Below are 15,632 nucleotides of genomic sequence, written 5' to 3' on the forward strand. Positions count from 1 at the left end.
TTTGAACCCAGGGAGAAGACTGAGGAAGTCATACTCCCTCCCCAGAGATGCTTTATTACATGGCTTCTTCAGTCACCGGTGAGGCGACAGGGATGCCTGCGCCGTACGTGGCAGGAGGTTCCCCTCGGCGTGCAGTCAGGAGGGGTAAGATGATGAGTGGTGCTTGGCCTCCCTGCTCCAGGACAGGCCCTGAGCTCCCAGCTGGCAGAAAGGAGGCTCGGCACACTGGGAGGAAGGAATGTTCAGGCGTCAGTGACCTCCATGTTCTGCAGCTGGTTTTCCAGGGCAACATCTCTTGCTTTCTTTTTGTTGCCCTCATGTTGCTTCTTCTGCTTCTTTGATGGCTCCTGGTCAATGGGTGCTGGCTTCACAAAGGGGATGAGCTCTTGGAGTCCTGAGAAAAGCCAAGCAAATGACCTGTCAGTTCTCAGAGCTCAGGGACCTCCAGGAAGAACTCAACAAGACAATGATCCCTTTGAACAGAGGGATCCCAGAAGGCACTGCTTTCTCTATTCTTTTTTTCCCTAGTCTGAATTTTAGCAGAACTTCAATATCCCACCGCCCTGGCTGTGCTCTCAGCCAGGACCTTTTCGCAGTCCAGCACCAAAGCACAGACAAGAGTTTTGGGGCCTGTGCCTCACAAGAAAATGTGGTACATTCTGCAAGGGGCCTGCCACCCAGAAGAACATCAAGACGGAAAAGAGGAGGAAGAGGAGCTGCATTGGGAGTTGTACCTGGCGGCATGAACTCCTTCAACTTCTCGGGCACAGTGATGCCTTTCTCTGTCTGGTAGTTCTCCAGGATGGCGCAGATGGTACGGGTTGTGGCACACATCGTAGCGTTGAGCATGTGGACAAACTCCACCTGGGAGGAGAAGGTCCCAGAGGGAAATTCAGACTCCACCTAGGCTCACCTGATGACCACTCAGCCAGAACTGCCCCATCGACAATGACCCCAATCAAAATGATGGCTTTTACCCATCTTCAACTTAAAAAAAGAAAAAGTGAATTCTGTTTGGCATCTGCTGCCTGTCAGACAACTCCAGAGAGTCCTCACGCCTGCATGCGTGACAAGTGGAAGGGCCAGTATTTTAAGGAGAGTCGGTGGGGAGGAAGAAACCACCATGGTGGCCCCTCCTTTTAACCCATGCCAAACACAACTTAGAACAAACTAGCAAGGTCTAAAGACTGGGTTTGAGAGATGAGCTTACAACCCGACCTTCTTGGGCGAAAAGAAGGAAGACACTGCCTGCAACTTGATCTGTGTGGATATGTGCAGAGTATTCTTTCTCTGGAGTTAAGGAAAACAAAGCCAGAAAGAGAAGAGCTTGCATTACCTTGTAGAATAGAGCTAGACCCAGATTTCCACCTATACGAGCCCAGTCCTGACTCGGTAGAAGTCATTTCCAGATGCCTTTTCGGGTCTTAATTGAGCTGAGTTCCCATGGCACTGGGAACTAACGTGCTCCCAGGACTGAAAAGTAGGATGGAGGTGCCCTGTGCTGGAGGCCCTGCTGCCCATCTCCCTGGAAGCCATCTACCTTGTCCATCATCTTCTTGGTCTGCCCGTATCGGATTCGGAGCCGGCGAGCCTGGTAATCCGTGCAGTTGGAACAGGAGACCAATTCACGGAAGGCACCTGAGCCTGGAAACCAGGCCTCCAGGTCGAGCTTCTTACTGGCAGCGTGATTCAAAGAGCCTGTAAGGGAAAACCCCTAGAGTTCAGGAAGGAGGGACGGTATTTCAGAAGGCCAGCCTCCAGCCAGCCTAAAGATTCTTTACTTCACATCCTATCTCCAAGTGAGAGGGGCGTGATTATTTTAACAAATGCAGGAGTCAGCTGTATGATGGGCTTTCTCTTTGTGTGGCGGCTCAGCTGGTGAGGTGGCATCTGCAAGAGGCAGGAAAGGGAGGCCGAGAAGATGAGGAGGCCCCTACCTGAGACAATATTCACAATGTGGTAAGGGATCCCCAAAGACTGGTAGAACTCTTCTGCGGTGGCAATCATCTCTTCAAACATCTCCCATGACTTGTTGTCGTGGGGTGATGAGTACACAAATTGTTCAATCTGCAGAGAGGAACACAAGGAGCTAGGGACAGCAGTTCAGGACGAAGAGACTGAAAGCCTGAAGTGGAGGTATCCAGGCAAGAAAGACCTCGTCCCACAGCACTGGAGCCCCAACAAGAAGGTGCAGTACTCAACTGGACAGTACTGCTAGACTGGACTACCACAAGAACAATGGATGCTACAGAGAGCCACCATGGACTCAGTGCTAGTGACTGTGTGGAGGACCTCACATATCTTGACTAGTCAGTCCTCACAGTCAGCCCTGGGAGGTGGGTACCACTGTCATTATCTTCCTTTTACTGAGGGAAAAACTCAGTAGAGGGAGAACATCTTATCATGGCTACACAGCTGGTAAGTGGAGGAGTCAGCATTTGGTTCAGGGGCCTGGTTCCAGGCTGTGCTCAAACCCACTCCACCATGGGCTTCTCAGGCTCTTCCCTACAAAGATGTCAGCAGTGAGAGGAAAAGGTGGAGCCAGTGTGGGCCTGTGAACACAGAAGCTCTCTCTCCTGGGAACATCTATGCAGGCAGATACTCTGATCTTCTACTCACCTTCTCAAACTGATGGACTCGAAAGATGCCCCGGGTGTCACGGCCATGGGAGCCCACCTCCTGGCGGAAGCAGGTGGACAGGCCGGCATACTTAATGGGCAGATCCTCCGGCCGTAGCCACTCGTCCCGGTGTAGTGCAGCAATGGGCTGCTCAGAGGTGGCAATCAGGTATTTCTCATCATAGGAGTTGTCATCCGACTTTTCACTTCCTTTGCCAATCACCTGTAGGAGGGAGGATCTACATTGGTTAACACTGAGGGAGGACCTCAGCCTGTGTAAGAAATTCAACAAAGACACGACTTGAGGAGGCAAAAGGAATTTTCTTCAATCCTTTCCTGGGAGTCTGGAAAGGCAAGGAGGGATGGGTCGGTCCAAAATGGAGTCCCTAATAGAGATCAAAGGAATGCAAATTGAGGAGGTCTTTTTCATTTCCCTAACAAATAAGACACTTACAAATGGTAACAAGTGGTCAATGCTGGCAGATGTGCAACACACCTACGCTAGTGGAAACGGAAATAAATCCAGTCCAAACATGTTTGAGAGGCGTTACCAAGCGTCAAGTCCTTTGGCCAATGCTGGGCAATAAAGAGATAGCCTGCTTCTTGTACTTAGCGTTCATCTAGTGACGGTAATCCTTACAGAAAGTACTTAGGTGCCCAGCTGAAGAAAATAATGAAAACAGAATAAAACTACATGGTGTGGGGGGAGGAGTGTAAGTGCTTTCCTAGCATGCATGAGCCCTGGGTTCAATGCCCAAGACCACACAAATCAGTCAGTCAGTCAATCAATCAGATGAGCCTAGGTGCACTTACCAATAAGAACGAAGTGCCCACTCTTGTTGGGAGTCTTGAAGGAGAAGGACAAGTGAAAAGCAGACCTCCCATTAGGGACAGCTCTTAGCAGAGACATTCTAGAAATTGTCAGTGCTGACAGCCCGGGGTGCTACCTTTGGTGTCAGAGCCATCTAACTCAACCTGAGTCCTCTGGTCGTCCCTAAGATGATCCCTAGTTAAGTAGGAGCCAGGAAGTGGAAAATCACACTGATCCTAAGACAAGTATGTCTCGCCCTATGGAAGCTTCCAGTCTGCAGACAGGAGTGAGAGGACATGGGAAGAGGGCTGGAAGATCAGCTTTTGTCCAAGCACCCAATAAAGACGCTTCTTTTCTCAGCTTCTGGTGACAAAATATGCTCAATTTAGATACATCACTCTGACTGCCAAAGACAAAGGAGGCTCTGAATTTACACTGCTTAGCAAGGTAAACATGTGGCTGTTTACATCAAAATTAAATAATATTAAAACTTTGCAGGCTGGCAGAGTGGCTCAAGTGGTAGAGTGCCTGTCTAGCAGGTGTGAGACCCTGACTTCAAACGTCAGTACTGCCAAAAAAAATAAAAATTGCAAGTCAGGCATGGTAGTGGCATACCTGTAATCCGAGCTTGGGAGGCTGAGGCAGAGAGGTCAATGAGTTCTAGGTCAGTTTTGGCTACACAATGAAACCCAGTCACAAATCAAATTAAAAAAAAAAAAAAAAAAAGCAACTAAAATTAAAATTGTGTCTCCTTAGTTGTACAAGGCACATTTCAAGTGTCCGACAGCCACGGATACAGAATGTCTCCATCAGGACAAAGTTCTGCTGGACAGAACGACATAGTTTAACGCAGTCTACCATGCTGCCCCAGGATACTTACCTTATAGAGCTCTTCGTCAAACTGGCTGAGCTGTGCCACCTCCTGCATGACCTCTTTCCTCATGAAGAAGGGGGTGTAAATGGGAGTGTAGCCTCGACTTCCCAAAGTGCGGAGGGCATACTGAATAAGCGCCTGTTCCAAGAACACCAGGACGCCCTAAAGGAGCAGAGACACAGCCCTGTGTGACTGGATTCTGTCACCATCTGTTCCCCCATGAGAACTGACAGTGGCAACTGGGCAGTGGTCAAGATTACTCAGGGGCACAGAGCAGGCCAATGAAGACCATGGACTGCAATGACCAAAACCCAGCAGCACACCACCCGGGCACCCCACCCCTAGAATTCTCTTTAGACAGGAGGAAGATGGATTGTTCATCCAGGGGGCATGGGAATTTTCCTGTGCTAAATCTTACACTACTGGACTTATTTGTACATGCAGAGCACACTTTAGTGCACTGAACTTTCAAAATTATTTTACCAAATCCTTCTGGGGGCTTTCCCTCAATCCATCTGCCCTCTTCCACAGCTAATTTGGGTCTGTTGCCTCCCCTTACCCGTTCTCAAAGCTCTCTGGGCCTACTCAGACCACAGGCTCATCTCACAGGGTTTTGAGTCTTTGATACTTGTCTGACTGTCCAATTACACTGAGTTCCTCAAAGGCAGAAACTGTTCTGATTTAGTCAGCAAAACATATTCACTATGGAGGATCACTGAGTGGCTTTTGTTCTGTGGAATCTCAATAAGCACTCTTTGCTGTAGAAAGAGAATTGCATCTAATTGCTACACGTTTGCAGACAAGCAGCTTGTACACATGGTGGATTTGTGGGCCTCTTTAAGTACAATTATGATTTTCTGCAATTTTGTCTTTAAGTTCCTTCTTTATCCCCACTGGTTCCTGACTCTTACCTTCAGGAAGTAGCCTCGACTACCAGCCACCACGGCCCCCTTTTCGCCTTCAAAGCCATCTACCATCACTACCAGGTCCACATGAGAATACTTCTTCCTGACGGTACAATCACCCCAAATCCTCTCTACTTTATTGTCTGCATCCTGAGGAAACAAGAATAGAAGAGACCCGTGATTTCTTAATTCTACAACTTCCATCTCCCAAACCCTATCCGAGAATAGCTTTGTGAGGCCATAGCTTAACTTGAATGCTAGCTGCTGATCACTGTGTACAGGGGCCTACAGAAGGGAATCCGCTCAACAGGAAAACATCAATTTACAAAGTCCCAGAAGCATTGTAGCCATGAAATAGGAATCATGGTTTTCTAAGAGATCTATAGCATGCCCTTTTTTCTTAAACCCCTTTAAATGACTCCTCAAAAGTCCTGCACAAGGACAACCCACCCAGACAATCAGCAGCGCCTGGGGTACAGAGGAGAAGGCAGAGCATTTTTTTTCCAGGATCTCATTGGTCTCAGGACCACGTGAGGGTGGACTCAGGGCGCCGACCTCCGAGTCTCTCAGGCTCCAAGGCCTCCCTCACACCCAGCCTACCGTTCACGAGGGAATGAATGAAAGAGGCACAGATGGGCCCTGCCTCGGCTGGGGTGTCTGGGAACAAAGGCTGGGCTCAGAGCAGCTTTGTGCTGGGGAAGCTCCCGCTCAGCAGGAAACTTTTATCATGCAGATTTCTCTTCAACCTGCAGCTTCCCAGCAGGGTGTGGGTGAGGGGGTTAGGTTGATTTGGCAGATCCCTCCCACAGGACTTGCTGCTACCAGGGGCAACACGCACTGGAGGCCAGAAGCCCTATTTAGAAGAGATTTCTGTGCCAGGAGTCTCCTCCTACCTGCTGTCTCTGCCACTTTCCAGTCAGGCAAGGATATGACTCCTGCAATGCTCAATTGGTGGCCAGCAGAAACATACAAAGAGCCTGGCAGCCCCGGCTCACCTCATCGCCCCTCAACCCAGCTCACCTCATCGTTACTGATGGGCACAGAAGGGTGCAGAAGGTTCCCGATCTCTCTGAGGTTCTCAAACCGCTCTGCCTCCAGCTTCATCCGCTCAGCGTCACATGTCAGGATGGCTTCATCGATGAGGAGTCGGACTTTTTTGATTTGTGAAACTTTCAGGGTCTGTGGACAAACAGGCCAGGCTCATCCCCCAGGACACCGTACCCAGTCCTATGCCTGTAATCCCAGAGTGTGGGAGGTAGAGGCAGGAGAATTGCCAAGGTGCAGGCCAGCCTGACTTCTTAGGAAAGACCCTCTCAAAAAACAAAACTGAAAATGAAGACCTTGGAAAAGCTGGGGATTTATTTCACATGGATACGTAGTCTTGCCTTACGCTACTAGCATTTTCCTTTGGATGTGCCTATATATCCAGGGATTTTTGTTTGTTTCTTTCTTTCCTTCTTTTTTTTTTTTTTTTTTTTAATTGAGACAGGGTCTCCTAGGTTGGCCTTAACTCTCAATCTTCCTACCTCAGCCTTCCAAGTGCTGGAATTACAGGCATGTACCACCTTGCCCAGAGATCCCAGGAGTTTTAATACTGTGGCTAAGAGAACTTTCCTTTAATTTACACTTCCGATTTTCCTGATTGAACCAATTTAGCCCTCTATTATGTACACCCATTTAAATGTTGTCCAGGAAGATGATCGCTTTATTGCAGTAAGTTTGTTTGGTATTTTTTATTGCACTTGTTTCAAACTGTATTCTGATTCCCTGGGGAGCCTTCAGCAGGCCAGTCTAGACAGGAAACTAGCCTTCAAGTACAGCTACTTTGCTGTTTTGGTTTATTCTCTTGCTAATGTGTTAAGTTTCAAAAAAGGGTTCATCAGGGCTGGTAGGATGGCTCAAGTGGTAGAACACTTCCCTATCAAGTGTGGGGCCCTGAGTTCAAGCCCCCGTATTGCCCCCCCCCACAAAAAAAAGGGAGGGAGAGGGTTTCAGTGAAGAAAACACTAGAAAATTACTGGTCTGGGCCCACTGTGGTGAATATTTACTGAATTACGATACATTGAGAAATTTCTTGACTCTTGAAATAGTGTAGAAAATGGAGTTTCATAAACCAAACACAATTCAGTTCCTTTTTTCTTTTTGTCCGTACCGTGGACCTTCCCTCTCCACCGTCTCTCTGTCTAGTACAGAGTGTAATGTGAACAGGTGGAGACACTGCTCAGGGGCAGGAATGCAAGGTTCCCACACTGCTGTGTGGAGCAGAGCGTCAGCAACTTGCTGTCAAGGAATGAAAACAAAAGAACAGAGCCCAGCTCAGAAAAGGACAGCAACTTACAGCTAAAGTGTCCGCGGTGAGGTCATCAAAATTCAACACACTCTCAGGAACGGGTTCATCGTCTCCCACTGGCTCTTTTCTCTGCGGGAAGAAATCAAAAACCCGATTTGATTAATAATAGAGAATGTGACATTGCTTGATGAAGTGAGCATGAAATTAATATATCATATAAAGGAGTCACAGAATGCTGGATGTGAGGTTACAGGAGAAAAATTAGCAAACTGAAAGTCAGAAGCCAACATTTCAAGTCCTTATTCTGCTACTTCCTAGTTTTGTGATCCTGGACAAATCTAGTCTTATGTTGGGGTGAGAGTGTTAATATCATAATCTTGAGAAGAATGGCTTTCCCTAGACACAGACCAGTCATGGAAATCCAGAAGAATCTGTTTGAAATGCTCATGAACTATAAACCCACTAGAGAGAGTGTGGCAGTCAAGAGCAGGCCCTGAGGGTGACTCCTTGTCTACATGCTAGGGACAATCCCAGCACTGTGGCTAAGGGAAAAAAATGGATGGAATGACGGAATATCTGAGAGCCAAGGAAAACAAACCGACCACAGAATCTGTAACTAAGTTTGGACAATCAACCCAATGCGACAAAATGCCAAGGGCAGAGTCAGCCCTCCTCTTCTTCCCTCTGGTTTCTCTCTTCACTCTTCTTATACTAGGCCAAGTCATCATTTTTAAGCCTTACACAGAGCAAGGGAATTTTAAGACCATTAAGACAGGAGGCAGGAGGATCCAGAGTTCAAGACCAGCTTGGGCTACATAGTGACACCATCTCAAAAAAAAAAAAAAAAAAAAAAAATTTGGAGAGATTTAGCATCTGCTTAGAAAGCATGTTGAATATCCTGGAGATGCCAGGCACCGGTGGCTCACGCTCATAATCCTAGCTGCTCAGGAGGCAGAGATCAGGAGGATCACGGTTCGAAGCCAGCCTGGGGAAATAGTTCCACGAGACCGGGGAAATAGGCCTGGTGGAGTGGCTCAAGGTTAAGGCCCTGAGTTCAAGTCCCAGTACCCGGAAAAAAAATATATATATATAGTATAGATAGATAGATAGATATCTGTATCTATATATATCCTGAAGCCTGAAGATTTTCTTCACTCTCTACTTAACAGCAGGCAATTGTGTTTACATAATTTCATCTCACTGAACAAAACTCACTTGAAGAAAGGACTAAACCCTGTTGTAAAGATAAAGCATGGGACTCTCTTAGTTTATCAGGGATCCTCATACACCAAAGGGAGAAGCCAGGAGTGCAACCACGACCACAATCCCACCTTCAGTGACTGGGAGCAGAAGCGTCTGAACAAGTCGCAGAGTCTGACATGGTAGAAGCAGCTTCCATAAGAACATTAGCAGCACAGGGGCTTGTGGCTGGGGATGTAGCTCAGTGGTAGAGCACTTGCCTAGCATGCCTGACCCTCTGGGTTTGATCCTCAGCACTACCAAAAAAAAAAAAATCAGACTACTGAGGTAGAAAAAATGGCCTAAATGTCAAGATTTTTATAATGGTATCATCTCATAAGGATGAGCTTATGATAGCAAGATGTATGCAAGGTGCACCGAGACTGTCTAAGGGCTGCAAGTTCAAATTCAATGCTCAAGCAACTGACTCAAGCTGTGATTTTAGGCCAACTCCTAATTTTCTAAGTCCATTCCTTTCCCCTTTAAGAGATGGCTGATTAAATGTACTACCTCCACTCCTGCTTTGCAGAAAGAACAAAACCAAGACAAGATGTGTGTGAAAGTACTTGAATACTACCAGTGCTACACATGAACAGATAAAAACACCGTCACTGCCACTGAATGGTCAACAGAAGTGAGCAGGCCCTGCAGGTAGGAATGTTACTGAGAAAGCAAACACACACGGCACCCTACTGCTACAGAAATCATCCAGCTTACTGGGCATGGTGGTGCATGCCTGTAATCCCAGCCTCAAGAGGCTGAAGGAAGAGAATTAAGAGTTGCAGGCCAGCCTGGGCTACATAGCGAAACCCTATCTCAAAGCAACAATAACAACAACAAAAACTCAAGCACCCAGCTAGCACTACCTGACTACAGTCCTTAATGTACCTTCATACATGAGTACGAAGGTTAACTATGGGATCTTGAACCTGCAAATGATTAAGCACTGAGTCCCATAGGAACAAAAACTGTGGTTATGGATTTGGGTTTCCACTGCTGAAGGCATAACCAAATATTGTCAAAGAGAAAGATGTAGACTGTCGTGAAGTGAAGGTACTAGAATTCCAAGGTGGTCTTTGTGTTATGCTCTTTACTGGCTCTGGTTCCAAAACTCTATAAATGTTTTTGGTTCAGTTTCAAGGTTAGCAACCTAAAAATGATCTAGATTATGGAGGGGATTTAGTATGCTTTTTGTGGACAGCATCTCACTGTTTAGTCCAGGCTAGCCTTGAACTCTTGATCCTCCTGCCTTAGCTTCTGGAGTGCTGGGATTACAGACGTGCACCAACAGGCCTGGTTCATTTAATACATTTTTTAAAAGAGTGGTTAAGTGGGGCTGGGGATGTGGCTCAGTGGTACCATGATTACCTAGAATGCTCAAGGCCCTGGGTTTGATCCCTAGCACGAGAGAAAAAAAAAAAAGTGGATAGGGGCTAAAAAGGTACTTTGAAAGAAAAGTTGGAAACACAAATATTCTAGATACCAAAGCAAAAGCTAAGCTGAAATTTACTTTCTTCAAGTCCAAGGATTTTTTGGCCAGATGCACTCCTAGAATGCTAGCACTTGGGAGACTGAGGCAGGAGGATTACAAGTTCAAGGTCAGATTGGGATACATAGAAAGACCCTGTCTCAAAAAGAAAAGAAAAAGGAAGGAAGGAAGGAAGGAGGAGTATTTTTGGATGAAGACGGGCAACTACTTACCATTCATTATAACCTACACTCGCTGAAAACCACCATAGTTTTTACAATTCTATCCTATAGGTGAGTGTTTGTAATGTCACAGTGCAGATGAGGAAACAGGCTCTGACGCTAACTTGCCTAAAAGTCACATAGCTAACAGGAAGCCAAGGTAAGACACAACTGCACATCTATGTTCCTTTCACACAGAAGGACTACGCTAGGATGAAAACCGCCCAAGAAAACCTTCCTAGCAGCACAGGGTGAGCTCAGGAAGCAGTGGGAAGGTGGCCTGGAGGACTAGACGTGAATGTCTGATATGGAAGACTCTTATCAGAACACAAAAATGGACTCACTATGAGGTCACTGACAGTGCATCTTAGCTCCCTGCTTTCTCTTCTTTTTAAAATAATGTTCCCCCAGTAAGGAACTCAGCATTTCACAGATCGAGACACTGAGATGGACACTGGTGGGTAACAGCCAGAACAAGGTCAAGCTCTCTAGGCTGCCCTCAGTTCTCTTACCTTCATCTTCTCTCCGATTGTCTTGCTGCATAAGTTCTTCAGCTTGTTCAAGTTGTCTGCACGAAATCTGCCTAAGAACAAAGAAGTCAAGAATATGTCAAAGACGCACAATCAAAGATCCCACAAATGGAAGGCACTGTTGGAAAGTGGTGGAGTCTTTCAGAGGTGGGGCCTAGCAGGAGGTCACAGGTTACTGGGGGTTAGCTGCTGAGGAGAGTGGAAATCGACTTCTTCCTCTCTTGTTTTGCTTCTTTGCCACTGTGAGTTGAGTAGCTACCTTCATCACATATTCCATTATGATTTACTGGAATTTTTGTCAAAGGACCAAAAACAGGTCCACCAACTATGGACCAAAACCTCCAAAACTGTGAGCTGAAATAAACCTTTCATAGACTTAAGTTGATTATCTCAGGTAGTCTGTTACAGTAATGGTATGGATGTAACAGCTGACTAATACGGTATGGATCTCAGCTTAAGGTCAAAATGAACAAACTGCCTCATAAAATTATAAAGTCTTAGAATTTTTTTCTTGTTTTCTTTTGCAGTACTGGGACTTGAACTCAGGACCTTGAGCTTGTTAGGCAGGTGCTCAAGTCACACCACCAGCCTTTATTTTGTGGTGGGTTTTTTTGAGATAGGGTCTCACGAACTATTTGCCAGGGCTGGGATTAAACCACGATCCTCCTGATCTCTGCCTCCTGAGTAGCTAGGATTACAGGAGTAAGCCACCAGCACTTGACTGACAAAACCTTAGAATTTTAGAGCCACAAAGTCAAGTGGCTTAGATTGGTGGCTGCAGTAGGCTATCCCCAGTATTTGTTGACAAGGAAAAGGCCATTGTGAAGTTGAAATTTACACGTATCATAACCTTATGCCACTGTAGAATAACGCAATTGAGAGTTGGAAGATGTACTCACATAACTGTAAACTGCCCAATTATCTTCAAATTCAGTTAAAAACTATGCATTTGCTATATAATGGAACCCAGGAAGAAGACAATCATATTTCTATTTCCATGAGACTGGTTGCTACATCTCTAAGCTAGAAATAGTTAATGCTATTCCCTTGGCTCTGACATTCTTATCTGGCAGCCCTGACGGTAATTTCTTGTAATTTGGTTTCTTTTGGGGAAGAGAGTGCACTAATCAGTCAATACACTGGCCCAAATTAACATACTGTGCCTCCACAGTCAAATTCTGATTAGCACAAGTTGGATCTCTGGTATTTAAACATTTGGGGCAATTCGGTCAAAACTCAAGCTTCTGAGAGGTAAAATTGCTCACCAGAAATGAGACAGCATGTATACATAGCTGTTATTTAAGGCTCTGCGGATAAGCTTCCCACTTTGATGTCTTCTTAAACTTTAGCACAAAATGATACATCTGTTTTTCTCATTGGCTTATTCACAGCAACACAATTAGAGAGCTGGAGAACAGTGGCTGTCGGTTACCTGGAGGAGGGGAAGGGGATGAACTAGAAAGGCACAGCAAGAAGGATCTCTGTGCTGATGGAAACAGTTCTGTATGTAGCCTGGAGGGCTGTAGTGGGGGCGGGGGTAACACAAACCCACACAACAAATCACATGTGAAACGTGGACACTGAGTAAGGGCTGCGAACTGTAGCAATGCCAACTTCTTGACTTTCACATTGCACCAGTATATAATAATGCTACCACTGGGGGAAACTGGGTGTGAGGTACACAGAACCTCTCTATACTAGTCTGCATTTTTTGTGAATCTAGCATCAGTTTAAAATAAAAATTCCTTCCTATTTGCCAAGGTTCACATGCCAGGTGCTATGAAAGAAAATAAGACATCAGTAACATTACCCATGTTTCAATCAATAAATACAGCCTAGCCCCGCCTTGCCTGTAATTTCTCTCAGCAACAGTTTGTAATTTTCAGTGTGGAGGTCTTGAACACCATTTGTTAAAATATATTGCAGGTATCAGATGCTTCTTAATTGACATAGAAATGTCAATGACTAAATATTTTATCCAGCTAAAGTTATTTAATTTTTTTTTCAGTGGGACAGGGGTTTGAGGTCAGGGCTTCGAGCTTGTAAGGCAGGTGATCTAGTGCGTGAGCCACACCACCAGTCCCTTTTGTTCTGGTTATTTTGGAGATGGGGGTCTCATGAACTATTTGCCCAGGTTGGCTTCAAACCTTGATCCTCCCAATCTCAGCCTCCCAAGCAACTAAAATTATAGACATGAGCCACCAGAGTCCGGCTTAATTTTCCTTTTTTTTTGGCTGTACCAGAGATTGAACCCTTGCTAGGCAAGTGATTTACCCTTTGAGCCATACTCCATCCTTAATTTTAACAGGTCAGATTCTGCACACAGAACTCATCTGCAAATAATGACTGTTTTACTTCTTTGTCCCAATCTTTGATTTCTTTCTTGCCTCATCTCCTATGGTGTGTGGAACCTCCAGCATTACGTTGATCAGAAGCTAAGATAACGGACAGTCTTGTTTTATTGTAACCTCGGAGAAAACACTCGCTATTTCAATCCTTATCCTGAACAATATGCCAGAATTAATGTGAGATGAATCACGTACCTAAACGTAAAAGGTAAAGCAACAAAACTTCAGGAAAAATGTAACTAGACAATGTCTTTTGGAGCTTGGGATGTAAAATGGTTTCCTAAACGCAACACGAGAAGCACAAAACACAAAAGTTGATAAAGTAGACCACTGAAATTAGGAACATCTGTTCATCAGAAAACTGAAAAGAGAGAAAAGGCAAGTCAGAGAGAGGAAGAACTCTACAGTATAAATGTCTAACACGGGTATTCTTATATTCACAATTTGGAGAAATTCCTACAAAACACTAAGGAAAACATAATAAAATTGGCCCAGGGCTGATGAAGTGGTTCAAATGGTAGAATGTCTGTTTAGCAAGCATGAGGACCTGAGTTCAAGCCCCACCACCACCAAAAAGAAAAACAAAAACTTAGTCCAAAGGCTCTAACGGGCACTTCTCAAAACAGGCTACCCCAATCCTCATGGGGCTTATCGCAAGGTGTGAGCATCTTTAGTCACCAGGAAAATGCAAATTAAAACCACAATGAGACACGCTTATCTAGCCACCAGAATGGCTACATTAAAAGAACTGCCTAGACTAAGTGCTGATGAGGACAGAGCAAATGCAGCTCAGATACTGCTGCTGGAGTATTAAGCGCTGCACTCACTCTGGGAAACCATGCAGCAAAGTCTATTAAATCTAGACACGTGCCACCTGATGGCCTGGCAGTTCTACTCCACAAAGACGCGTGTTCACGTCTACAGAAAGACACACATAAGAATGTGCATAGGTCCTCACCACAGCAGACAGTAGTATTTGAGGTGGTGGATATGTTAATTGGCTTGATTTAATTATTCCACATTGTATTCGTAAATCAAACCATTACTTTGTACACCATAAATATATACAACTATAATTTGTCAATTTGCAATTTAATTTTTTTGGGGGTGATACTGGGGTTGAACTCAGGGCCTTGCATTTGATAGACAGGTGCTCTACCACTTGAGCCAATCTGCCAGCCGTTTTTGTGGGGGTGGGGGGGTTGGTGGTATTGGGCTTTGAACTCAGGGCCTCATGCTTGCCACTTGAGCCATGTCTCCAGGCCACATGTATTTCTTTTAACTGAGAAACCCTATGCTCCAAACAAAAATGTTCAAATGCCTACTGCACACTGGCATGTGCTTGGTGCCAGTTGTGGTAATTGCCCTCCATGGATTGGCCCATTTACTCCTCACTTTTTTTTTTTTTTTGGCTGTACTGGGGTTTGAATTCAGGGCCTCACACTTGCTAAGCAGGTGCTCTACCACTTGAGCCATTCTGCCAGCCCTTTTTTGTGTCGGACATTTTCAAGAGAGGGTCTTGGGAACTATTTGCCTGGGCTGGCTTCAAACTTCAATCCTCCTGAACTCTGCCTCATTAGTAGCTAGGATTATAAGCATGAGCCACTGGTGCCTGGCTATGCTGGTTATTTCTGAGATAGGGTCTCACTTTATGGCCAGGCTTTGGCATGGACTGAGTTCCCCATTTTGTGCTGCCCTGTGTAGCTGGGGACAACAGGTGGGTGCCACACGCCCAGCCATTGATTAAGATGGGGTCTTTCGAATTTTTTGTTTGGGCTGGCCTTAGACTGCTATCCTCCTGATTTCAGCCTCCCAAGTAGCTAGGATTACAGGCTTGAGACAACTCACCGAGCTCTGCAAAAAATTTTGAAAAAAAGAACGTACATAGTTCATTCATCATACCTTCAAACTAGTAACAAACCACTTTGTCCAAATGCATTATGTAAACTTGCCAATCAATCCTACTGGCATGTTTACACACTGGAGTACTATACAATAATGAAAAAGAACCAGCTCCTACTACACAGGACATGGTTGAGAAAGAAGCCATTTACAAAAGTATATACTATAAAAGTCCATTTATCTAAAGTTCAACACCAGGCAAAATCATTTATGACAGATCAGAAGACTATCATTTTTGCAGGAAGTGTAATGAGGAGGAATGTAGGAGCCTGCATACCTGCTACAAATGCTTTAGGTCTTGCTCTGGGTGATGATTATGTGGGTGTACAGATGTGTAAATTCATCAAGTTATGTCTCACTGTATAGATTGTATCTCAATATAATAAGTTTAGACGGGGTATAAATAAAAACAGCACAAACGCTGTA

The 15,632-nt window shown here is 45.3% G+C and overlaps 1 protein-coding gene across 2 annotated transcripts in view; it reads right to left on the reverse strand.

Moving 5' to 3' along the window:
• The window catches only part of Sars1 (seryl-tRNA synthetase 1), a 20,847-nt gene continuing 5,215 nt past the window's right edge, over positions 1-15,632 (reverse strand). Inside the window, exons 2-12 of one of the 2 annotated variants that reach the window (XM_074050844.1) lie at positions 10,939-11,009; positions 7,547-7,627; positions 6,229-6,387; positions 5,215-5,358; positions 4,310-4,465; positions 2,620-2,841; positions 1,938-2,067; positions 1,541-1,698; positions 1,219-1,290; positions 735-864; positions 1-394 (exon numbers count right to left, since the gene is read on the reverse strand). In XM_074050844.1, the coding sequence (XP_073906945.1) occupies positions 243-394; positions 735-864; positions 1,219-1,290; positions 1,541-1,698; positions 1,938-2,067; positions 2,620-2,841; positions 4,310-4,465; positions 5,215-5,358; positions 6,229-6,387; positions 7,547-7,627; positions 10,939-11,009 (1,475 nt within the window). In that variant the 3' untranslated portion in view covers positions 1-242. The remainder of the gene's footprint in view (positions 395-734; positions 865-1,218; positions 1,291-1,540; positions 1,699-1,937; positions 2,068-2,619; positions 2,842-4,309; positions 4,466-5,214; positions 5,359-6,228; positions 6,388-7,546; positions 7,628-10,938; positions 11,010-15,632) is intronic. The other variant, XM_020163066.2, reaches the window with a different exon arrangement.

The sequence above is a fragment of the Castor canadensis genome, chromosome 12 (genome assembly GCF_047511655.1).
Source record: "Castor canadensis chromosome 12, mCasCan1.hap1v2, whole genome shotgun sequence".
Taxonomy (NCBI): Eukaryota; Metazoa; Chordata; class Mammalia; order Rodentia; family Castoridae; genus Castor; species Castor canadensis.